At 35.4% G+C, this 12347-nt stretch overlaps 1 protein-coding gene across 3 annotated transcripts in view; it reads right to left on the bottom strand.

Annotated features, from left to right (window-relative positions):
* The window catches only part of ERCC6L2 (ERCC excision repair 6 like 2), a 150745-nt gene that overhangs the window by 62681 nt on the left and 75717 nt on the right, over positions 1-12347 (bottom strand). For all 3 annotated transcript variants that reach the window (XM_047754776.1, XM_047754775.1, XM_047754777.1), the window contains 2 exons: positions 12059-12204; positions 4373-4468 (listed from right to left, as the gene is read on the bottom strand). In XM_047754776.1, coding sequence (XP_047610732.1) covers positions 4373-4468; positions 12059-12204 — 242 coding nt within the window. The remainder of the gene's footprint in view (positions 1-4372; positions 4469-12058; positions 12205-12347) is intronic.

The raw sequence follows: 12347 nt of genomic DNA on the forward strand, positions 1-12347 counted from the left end.
GTCAGAATGGGCATCATTAATAAGTCTACAAATAACAAATGATGGAGAGAATGTGGAGAAAAGGGATCTTCCTACACTGTTGGTGGAAATGTAAATTGGTAAAACCACTATGCAAAACAATACGGCAGTTCCTCAGAAAACCAAATATAAAACTACCCCATATGATCCAGCAACCCCACTCCTGGATATACATTTGGACAAAATTATAATTCAAAACAATATATTCACCCCTTGTTCATGGCAGCACTATTCACAACAGCCAAGATATAGAAACAAACTAAATCTCCATTGACAGATGAACGAGTTAAGAAGTGGCACATATATACAATGAAATATTACTCAGTCATAAAAAAGAACAAAATAATACCATTTTCAGCAACAGGGATGGAACTAGAGATCCTCATTCTATGTGAATAAAGTCAGAGAAAGACAAATACTATATATTACTTGTATGTGGAATCTAAAATATGGTGCAGATGAACCTATCTACAAAACAGAAACAGATTCACATCCATAGAGAACAGACCATTTGGTTGCCAAGGAGGAGAGGGGAGGGAGCAGGATGAATTGGGAGTTTGGGGTTAGTCGATGCAACTATTACATTTAGAATGGATAAACAACAAGGTCCTATTGTATAGTGCAGGGAACTATATGCAATCTCCTGGGATAGACTATGAGGGAAAAGAATATATGAAAGAAGGTGTGTATATATAAATATACACTGAGGCACTTTGCCATACAGCATAAACTGGCACAACATTAAAAATCAACTATACTTTAATTTTTTAAAAAATTAAAAAATAAATGGAGTTAACACTATAATCAAAAGATATAGAGTAGTTGAATAGATACAAATACGTTGCCTACAAGAGACTCACCCTTGAGCTAAAGACTGAAAGTGAGGGATGGAAAAAAGTATTCCTCAAAAACAAAAATGAAAATAAAACTGGGGTAGCAATATTTATATCAGAAAAAAAAATAGACTTTAAAACAAAGACTGTAGCAAGAGACAAAGAAAGACATACAGAATTATCAGCAGATCAATTCAAGAAGGCATAACAATTGTAAATGCATGTGCACCCAGCATAGGAGTACCTAAATATATAAAGCAGATATTAACAGACATAAAGAAGTGAACAGTAACACAGTAATATTAGGGGACTTTAACCCCCACTTACATTAATGGACAGATCATCCAGACAGAAAATCAAGCAGGAAACATTGGTCTTAAACAACATATTAGCTCAGACAGACTTAGAACCTTCCATCCAAAAGCAGCAAAATGCACATTCTTTTCAAGTTCATATGGAACACTGTCCAGAATAGACCATAGGCTAGGCCACAAAACGAGTTTGTAAATTTAAGATTTGAATCATATTAAGCATCTTTTCTGACCATAATGATATGAGAGTAGAAATCAAGTATATAAAAAAAAAGCTCTGCAAAAACACAAACATGTGACACTAAAGAATATGCTACTAAACAATCAATGGATTGCTGAAGAAATCAAAGAAGAAATAAAAATTGACTTGGAGACAAATGAAAATGGAAGCACAATGGTCCAAAATCCATGGGACTCAATAAGAGCAGTTTAGAAGATTAAAGCATTACAAGCCTTCCTTGGAAAATTTAAAAAACCTCAAATAAACAACATAACCTTCTACCTAAAAGAGCTAGAAAAAGAAAAAACAGAACTGAAAGTTTGTTGAAGGAAAAAAGTCATAAAGGTTAAAGCAGAAATAAATGAAATAGTGATTAAAAAAACAATAGAAAAGATAATGGGAGCTCCCATCGTGGTGCAGCAGAAATGAATCCGACTACAAACCATGAGGTTGTGGGTTCGATCCCTGGCCTCGCTCAGTGGGTTAAAGATCTGGCGTTGCCATGAGTTGTGGTGTAGGTCCCAGATGAGGCTTGGATCTAGTGTTGCTGTGGCTGTGGCATGGGCCAGCAGCTACAGCTCTAATTAGACCCCTAGCCTGGGAACCTCCATGTGCCGTGGGTGCAGTCCTAAAAAGACAAAAAAAAAAAAAAAAGTCAATGAAACCAAGAACTGGTTCTTCAAAAGGATAACCAAGACTGATAAACCTTTAGCCAGATTTTTAAATAAAAAAAAGAGAAAACATTCAAATCAATAAAATCTGAAATGAAATGAGAGAAGTTACAACCAATACCACAGAAATACAAAGCATCATAAAAGATTACTAGAAACAATTATATGCCAATAAAGTGAATAACTTAGAAGAAATGAACAAATTCCTAGAAATGAACAATCTCCAAAGACTGAATCATGAACAAAAAGAAATTTTGAACAGACTAATTACCAGTAGTAAAATTGAACCCGTAATTTTAAAACTACCAAAAAACAAAAGTCCAGGACCAGACTGCTTCGCAGGTAACAACAAACACTTAGAGTTAACACTATACTCAAGTTATTCCAGAAAAAAAAAAATTGTAGAGGATGGAACACTGTCAAAGTCATTCTATGAGGTTAACAATATCCCGATACCAAAATCAGACAAAGATATCATACAAAAAGAAAATTACAGGCTAGTATCACTGATAAACATACATGCAAAAATCCTCAACAAAAAGTAGCAAACTGAATTCAACAATACATTAAAAGGATCATATACTTTGATCAATTGATATTTACCCTAGAGATGCAAGTATGGTTCCATCTCCACAAATCAATCAATGTGATAAAACATATTAACACACTGAAGAATAAAAATCATACGGTCATCTCAATAGATGTGGGAAAAACTTTTGAAAAAATTCAACATCCATTTATGATAAATCTTCCAAAAAAGTGAGTATAGACGGAATACACCTCAACATAATAAAGACCATATATGACAAGTCAACAGCTAACATCCTACTCAACAGTGAAACTGTGAAAGCATTTCGTCTAAGATCAGGAATAAGGCAAGGACTCTCACCCAGTCACTTTTATTCAACATAGTATTGGAAGTCCTAGCCACAGCAATTAGACAAGAGAAAGAAGTAAAAGGAATCCAAATTGGAGACAAAGATTTAAAACTGTCACTGTTCACGGATGACATGGCACTATACTCAGAAAAGCCTAAAAATGCCATCAAAAAGCTACTAGAGCTCATCAATGAATCTGTAAAAATGCAGCCTACAAATTAATATTATAGAAATCTATTGTATATTTATACAGTAACGACAAACTATTAGAAAGAGAAATTAAGACTACAAACCCAGGAGTTCCCATTGTGGCTCAGTGGAAATGAATCTGACTAGGATCCATGAGGACACAGGTTCAATTCCTGGCCTCGTCAGTGTGTTTAAGGATCTGGCGTTGTCGTGAGCTGTGGTGTGGTCACAGATGCGGCTCAGATCTGGCGTTGCTGTGGCTGTGGCTGTGGCTGTGGCCCGTGGCTACAGCTCTGATGGACCCCTAGCCTGGGAACCTCCATATGCTGTGGTAAAGCTCTAAAAAGACAAAAAACAAACAAACAAACAAACAAAAAAAACACAATTCCATTTACATTCATATCAAAAAGAATAGAATACCTAAGAATAAAAACTCTGTTCAGAAAACTAAGGCACTGATGAAATGGATTGTATGAGAAAGCTGGTCTGGGATGCTATGCTTTATGATCTGGTCCTAACATCCACTGGATGTTTGCCTGTCTGATTCTCCCTTGTTTATAAAATTTAGGAAACGATACTTTCAGCTTTGATCAAGGAGCACATGTTATAGGTCAATCCCTCTTTATGTACAGGATGTGGGAGAGGAATTTGTTTTAAAGTCAGTACGTTAATTGACTTCCCAGAAGGATGCACTCCCACAGCCCGAATTTGCTGATCCTATGTTTGAAATTTTGCTGGGCTTTCCTGCTCACTTTGGAATGTGGCTTTTCTCTGATGCTTTCTTGACCAGACAGATTCTTCCATAAGTTTCTCAGAACTTCTACTAATATTGACCTTTTCTGTTTTCCAGCAGTACAGGGGATTTATTCTTTCTTCTAAATCAGTCTCGTGAAAATAATGTGATTGTTGAGAGGAATGAAAAATAAATGATTTCAGCCTAACATGTGGATTCAGAAGTTCAGGGTTATTGTAAATAAAAGTTTTTCATTTTTTTCCAAGGTTTTCTCTATCTTCTAATCACAGTCACATTATAAGCACCCTAACAATTTCAGGACCATTTTTAGATTAAAAGTATTTGGAATTCTCCTTTGGCACAGTGGTTAAGCATCCAGTATTGTCACTGCAGTGGTTTGGGTTTCTGCTGTGACACAGGTTCGATCTCTGGCCTGAGAACTTTCACATGCTACAGGTATGGCCAAAAAAAAAAAAAAAAAATTTTGCAGGTCGCTTTAAATTTTGTCACTAATTATACCTGTCAATTGCTTGAAGATCATTGGCTGGATTCCAAGTAGGATCAAATAGCACAACCACATTGGCACCAACAAAATTGAGGCCTAGTCCACCAGCCCTAGAGTTAACAGAAAAAAGCATGTTAAAACATCAAAAATAAAGTTGTGCTGGTTTTCACATTTGTTTGGATACTCAAATACTGTAAAATTTTCCTAACATAACTTTTAAAAACTGCTAGTATACTCCTGCTAAGTAAATATATCCAATAAAATCAATATAGGAGTAAATGCACTTCTCCTTACTCCTACTAAGTGCAGCTAAAACCCCTGGATGTTATATGTATAATAAAATGTAAGATTCTTAAAGACAGAGAGAACATAGATTGGCTAGAGACCATAAGACCTAAGTAAGGGCATGGCAGTGACTTCCCTGGCTTTGTTTTTTTGCCTAATACATCCCAGACCAGATTCTGGAGAAGCTAACATCCTACAGTAACAGACGAAAAAGGAAAAAAAAAAAAAGCCCCAAGAACATCCTTCTTCCATAGCTAAAAAATCAGAAAGGTACAGAATTTTAAGACGGAAAAACTGTAGATAATAACCAGCCTATTCTTGAAAACATCACAGAAGAAAATCTACGGCCTCAACCCTAACCTGGTCTGCAAAGGCTGAGTGAGGAGACTAAATGTCCATCTTTGCGTGAGAGTAATGAGGCATCTGTCATTTTCAATCAGGTAGTGTCAGAGAAGACTAATTCAGGAGTTAGAACTTTTCATTTATGTCCAGCTATAACCAGGTACCCTCTGTAGTGTATGCAGAGGCCATGCAAAAACAGTAATGAAGTGCCTCAATCTGAGGATGTCAACAGAAGCCAAGCAGGAGACATGGATTTCCACCCCCTTGTGGCTGGCACGGTGTCTGGTTGAAACATACGATTTAAATGAGATACAGAGGTTCATAAACATAATACTCGAAATGTCCAGCATACAATAAAAAATTACTAGTGAAACCAAGATCCAGGGAAATCTCAACTTCAATGCGAAAGGACAAGTAACACATGACACACTGCAAAGAAACAGATGTTAGAGTTCTCTGACAAGGATTTTTAATGCAGCCATAGCAAAAGTGCTTCAAAAAGCGGTTACAGATATGCTTAAAACAAATTAAAAACACAAAGTCTCAGAAAAGAGAGAGAGATTGAAATATTTAGAGGCACTTATATCATTTGGAAAAACTGGCTTTTAGAATAGAGTACCCCAAATCCTTAAATTAATCCTTATAGTATTCACTGTGAAAGGATCATGATTCAAGTAACACCATTTGCTTAGAAAGTTGTTTTTAGTCAATTAGCGTGTGATTCTGAAAGTCAACACAAAGAATAAAGTTGTACCTAGTACTCAGTACTTATGCTGCAAATGGTCTTTTTGCCACTTAGATTGAAAGCAGTAGTTTTTTTTTTTTTTTTTTTTGGCTGTGCCCAAGGCATAGAGAAGTTCCCAGGCCAGGGATCAAACCTGTGCCACACCTATAATGAGAGCCACAGCAGTGACAATGCAGGATCCTTTATTTTATTTTATTTTATTTTATTTTTTTGTCTTTTTGCCATTTCTTGGGCCGCTCCCTCGGCATATGGAGGTTCCCAGGCTAGGGGTACAATCAGAGCTGTAGCCGCCAGCCTATGCCAGAGCCACAGCAACGTGGGATCCAAGCCGCGTCTGTAACCTACACCACAGCTCACGGCAACGCCGGATCCTTAACCCACTGAGCAAGGGCAGGGACCGAACCTGCAACCTCATGGTTCCTAGTCGGATTCCTTAACCACTGCGCCACGACGGGAACTCCGACAATGCAGGATCCTTAACCCACTGAGCCAAAAAAGAACTCTGAAAGCCAAAGTTTTATTGAACTGCAGCTAAAATATACAGTCAACAAAAGTACAAAAGATTTACATATTTTGACAGTTTTTAAAAAATAAAATTTCTTAATGAATTTGTTAGATTCATTTTTCTACTGGCCAAAACATGTCAGATCACAAATAATTCATTTAGGAATAAAATTACTTCTAAAGATATTTTTTCTGGAAGTTCCCGTTATGGGTCAGTGGGTTAAGAACCCAACTAGTATCCATGAGGATGCAGGTGTGATCGCTGACCTTGCTCAGTGGGTTAAGGATTCGACATTTCCATGAGCTGTGTGGTGCAGGTCACAGATGCGGCTCAGATCCAGCATCATTGTGGCTGTGGTATAGGCCGGCAGCTACAGCTCCAATTCAACCCTAAGCCTGGGAACTTCGATATGCTCTAGGTGCAGCCCTAAAAAGAGAAAGAAAGAAGAAGAAAAAGAAAAATTTAAGTTTTCTTTCTTAATTGATAAATCTGATTTAAGCAAACAGATGCAGACAGGAATGTCCACATGCCACAGGTGCAGCTGTATAAAAGCAAAAAAAAAAAAAAAAGATATTTTTTCTAAATATATCTTTTAGCAGAACGGAATATATAAAATGGCTTGTCTACTGAGTTAAAGATTTCAGCTTCCCACATAGCTTATTAGATTTTACCTAATGGTAACTATTATCTTTTCATGTTTTGAATTTTCTGGTATAAACACTCTACATTTAATAATTATTTTATGATATAACTATGATAAAATTTTGTGTTTTTTAAAAGGAAGGCAAAATTAAAATCCAAGAACAAAATCGTTTTCTTTGTTTTTCTCCTCTCAGCCTTCAAAGTCTTTCTCTGAGGCTTTCTCTTGCTTTTCAGATGCTCAGATCATCACACAACTCATTCCTAGGTAATGCTTTACACTGGATGCTAATCATCCAGGGAGACAGTGTTAATTTTCTCTCACAGTTTCTATCAAAACAGAAACTAACATTTATTGAGGATCTACTATATACCAGGAATGGTGCAGGGTATTTTCATGTATTCTATTCTTTTATCCTCGACATGGCTCTATGAGCTATTATTCCCATTTTACAGATGAGGCAATTGAGAATCAGAAAAATTGATTAACCTGCTCAAGGCTGCTAAAGTGGTCAGGGTCTGGATTCAAACCCAAGTATTCTCACTTAAAGCTCAATATTAAATAGAAATTGAATTTTCTCCTTTGGAAAATTACTTATGATAGCATAGAGAAGTCAAAGAGACTTGGACTCAAAGAAAGGAGTGAAAGAGGAGAAAGTTTGGGAAAGAATTAAAAAAAACAATGGATAAGTTACGGGAGTGGATGGGATTTAGACACGAAGGAAGGAGAAGTTAGTTTATCTGTCAATACTGTGATGGAAAAAATTTTGAAGAAACAAGGCTCATAAGATTATATAACTAGATTAATCATGTGAAGAAACAACTAGTTATAACCAAAATAAAACTAGAAATTAAGAAATATTTTCTAACACGTAACATCAAAAATGAATCTAGTTAACTATTCCAGTTAGTTTCTTGTCAGTAAGATCTGACATGAATTTATCTCAGATCCTCTAAATGAGCCACAGGAAGGTGACCACCAGTTGAGGTAACAATCTTCCAAGATATTGTGAAGTTATAACTTAAGACTGGCCGAGTTAAAGCAGTGGCAAAGCTCCTTTTAAAGGAAAAAAAGAATCTTTAAACTCTCTCTACAGATGAGATGATTCTCTGATGATAATACAACTCAGAATCCTAAATATTCAAATCTGTTACTCCTCTCATATGGCTAACAGCAAAGGCTTAACTCTTTAAACAGTAAAAGAGAATATAGCCTTTTTCAAACTGAGGAATAGTATTAAGACTGACCTATAGTGAATACGAAGGTTGTTCATTTCTAGGTCTTCCACATTCTATTCTGTATCAATAAATATATAAAAAATTGCATGTTAACCACATCTTAATGTTCCACAAAAAATGCTGTCAGTGAATTAAATTTTACTGTGTGTATTAACTATTATAAAGGGGCAAATGAAGCAATCACTTAAATATTTCTAGGAAAATGTAAACATATATATAAGATACCATGTTTATAGATTGAAAGGTTAAATATCATTAAAATACCACTTTCCCCCAAAGTAATTTATAAATTCAGTGGTTCCAATAAAAATTCCAACCAAAGGAAAAATGACAGATAACTGTTCCTTCATTAACTGAATGAGATGATTATGGAAAGCTAAGCTTTTAGGTATTGAAATTTCAGAATAAAGAAAATTCAGAGAACAAAAGAGCTTAAAGCAAAAAAAAAAGTCTAAAATGTAGTTATTTCAAATAAAATAACACTGAAAAATGACATTTTTCAGAATATAGAACAAAAAGAAAAACATGAAATAAGACCTAAGTTCAGAGGTTGGGTTCACAGCTATTTTTGAATGCTATATTCTCTTCTTGGATTGATCCCTTTATCATTATGCAGTGCCCTTGTATGTCTTTCATATAGTCAGTGCTGTACAGTTTATTTTGTTTGTTAAGAGTACTGTTACCCCAGCTTTCTTTCTGTTTCCATTGGCATGGATTATCTTTTTCTAACTTTTTACTTTCAGTCTCTGTGTCTTTAGATTAGAAATGAATCTCTTGCAGGCAGCATATAGATGGGTTTGGTTTTTGTATCCATTCAGCCACCCTCATTTTACTGGAGCATTTAGTCCATTTACATTTAAAGTAATTATTGATAGGTGTATACTTACTGCCAGTTTGTTAAGTGTCTTTTGGTTGTTTTTGTAGTTCTTCTCTGCTCATTCTTCACACTACCCCCTTTTAAATGGTTAAACCACTGCCTTTATTATATATTTGCCTTTATTAGCGATATTTTTTCTTTCATATATTTTATTTCTAGTTATGGCCTTTTCTTTCCATTTCAAGAAGGTCCATTCACATTAACTGTAGGACAAGTTTAGTGGCAGTGAGCTCTTTGAGTTTTTGTTTGTGTGGCACACTCTTCTTCTCCCCTTCAATTCTGAATGATAGCCTTGCTAGGTAGAATAGCTTTGGTCATAAGTTATTTTTTTCCTTTGTATGTACTTTAAAGATAGAATGTCACTCCCTTCGTCCTGCACTGTTTTTTTTGTTTTTTGTTTTTTGTTTTTTTTTGCTTAACATAAAAAGTCTTGAAAATAGTCCTTAAAAAATAAAAATTCAATAGATAGATTAAAAAGCTATTTCCAATATAGTTGAAGAGATGGTCATTATAAATTCTCTACAATCTAAACTACTGTTGAGGCATTTATTACTTTAAAAACATTATTTAAAAACTAAAAATTCTGATGTGTGTTTTATAACCGAACTGAAAACTGATGTCATTTAATACTTTGTATTTAAGTACTCATGAGTGGAATTATTTCATTCAGAGGAAAATGGGAACCCAGAGCTTCTCTCCTTGGGCTTCAGCTGCAAGAATTCAAAAATAATTTCAGTTCTCGACAGGTATCTCACTCATTATGTATATCACTTGATTCCTCACTTTAAGTAATTTTTATTTTGACTTAGTTTTTCCTGTTTTGTATTTTATATGTGTATTTTAAAAGTCACGAGATTAATTTTCAAAAGATACAGCTTGTGTAGCTCAATTAAAAAAAAAAAAAAACACACCTCAATCAAAAAATGGGCAGAAGATCCAAACAGACATTTCTCCAAAAACATAGAGATGGCCAACAGGTACATGAAAAAATGCTCAACATTGCTAATTATTAGAGAAATGCAAATCAAAACTACAATGAGGTATCACCTGACACCTAACTCTAGTCAGAATGGCCATTGACCAAAGTCTACAAATTGGAATTCTCTTGTGGTGCAGCGGGTTAAGGATCCAGTGTTGTCACCACAGTCTCACTGCTGTGGAACAGGTTCAATCCCTGGCTTGGGAACCCATATCCTGTGGGGATGGCCAAAAAACAAACAACAAGTCTACAAATATAAATGCTTGAGAGGGTGTGGAGAAAAGGAACCTTCCTACACTGCTGGTGGGAATGTAAATTGATACAGCTAGCATGGGAAACCAGTATGGATGTTCCTAAAAAAACAAAGATAGATTTACCATATGATGCTCAATCCTACTCCTGAGCATATATCCAGAGAAAACTCTAATTTGAAAAGATACATGCACTCCAAAGTTTGCTGCAAGCACTACTTACAATAGCCAAGACATGGAAGCAACCTAAATGCCCATCAACAGATGAATGGATAAAGATGTGTGTACACACACACACACACACACACACACACACACACACACACACGATGGAATATTACTCAGCCAGAAAAAAAGAATGAAATATGCCATTTGCAGCAACATGGATGAACTATCATACTAAGTGAAGAAAGCCAGACAGAAAAAGATAAATATCATATGATACTGCTTACATGTAGAATCTGAATTTTAAAAAAAAAAAGATACAAATGGACTTACAAAACAGAAATAGACCAACATAGAAAACAAACTCATGGTTAACAAAGGGGAAAGGTGAGACAGAGGGATAAATTAGACGGATGGTATTAACATATGCACACTCCTATATATAGGAGTGTATGCTGTATACTCCAACAAGGACGTACACATAGTACAGGAAACTCTACTCAATATTTTGTAATAACCTTTAAAGGAAAAGAATTTGAAAAAGAATATACATATGTGTGTGTGTGTACACATATTTACACATACAACTGAGTCACTAAGAAGTACATGTGAAACTAACAAGACATTGTTAATCGACTATACTTCAACTAAAAACAAACAAATAAATAAAAGTCACTTGAAATTCTTTTTGAAAGATAGTTAGAGCACATCTATAAAACACTTATTACATTAGACATCAAAAGTTATGGATTTGTTACCCACCAAAAGGGGGGTAAATCTTCCTAGGTGTTTATGTTGACTTAAATCTTTTTCTAAAGTGTGTGTATTTTTTAAAACATTTATTGAGAAATTCATAAATATGTGTTAGAACTGATTTAACTTTTATAAAATCTACAAATGTTGGTCTGCTCTGATTGAGATAAGGTAGAGAAAGAAGAGGGCACTCTTGGCCCACTAAGTCCACCAGGTTTTCTAGGGCTCCTTGATCACAGGTTGAAAACCACAGCTGCAAATGATTCTCATCTATTTGATTAATAACTTGATTATTCAATTAAGTCTGACTGTTCTAACCACAAGACATGAGTCAAAACACTACTACAGAAAATTTCTATGGGGAAACATACATATTTTGGAATTTTTAAAAAATAAAGCCAGACATATAAAGAGAATTCAGCGATGATAGGGGAATTGAGAGAAAAATTTAGATAAAACTCAAGATACTGATAGAGTTCCCATAGTGGCTCGGTAGTTAACGAATCCGACTAGGAACCATGAGGTTGTGGGTTTGATCCCTGGCCTTGCTCAGTGGGTTAAGGATCCGGCATTGCGGTGAGCTGTGGTATAGGTGCAGACGTGGCTCAGATCCCACTTTGCTGTGGCTTGGTGTAGGCCAGCAGCTACAGCTCCAATTCAACCCCTAGCCTGGGAACCTCCATATGCCACGGGAACGGCCCAAGAAATGGCCAAAAAAGACAAAAAAAAAACAAAAAACCAAAAACCCAAGATACCGTTTTTTCAGTCAAAATTAATAGCACTATGGCTGCTTCTCCTTAAAGCTAAACGAAACAAAGCAAAGCAACGTAAGTATAGCCATTGAAAATCCAATAATAAAGATTACCTTAATCTTAAAAGCAATTAGATAAAAATCAAGTGATCAAATTTTATTTTCTTACATTGTGGAGACAAGGCAAATATTAACATCTTGTGTGCTGTTGAACTCTTTCACAATCTTGATTCTTTCCTCTGACTTTGTACTTCCATCAAGTCGTCGGTAATCAAGCCCAGACGCCATGCAGTATTGTTGCAGCACATCAAGCAACTAGAGGAAAGATACAGAGATGTGCAAAGACAAATTCATGGTTTAATGTTTCATACCATTACAGAAATGAGCTTTACTAAGTATTAATTGCTGGTGCTCACAATTTCTTTCTTATAAGAGTAGCAAATGTTTTTCTAATTTCT

This window comes from Phacochoerus africanus, chromosome 12 (assembly GCF_016906955.1).
Source record: "Phacochoerus africanus isolate WHEZ1 chromosome 12, ROS_Pafr_v1, whole genome shotgun sequence".
In the NCBI taxonomy this organism is placed as follows: Eukaryota; Metazoa; Chordata; class Mammalia; order Artiodactyla; family Suidae; genus Phacochoerus; species Phacochoerus africanus.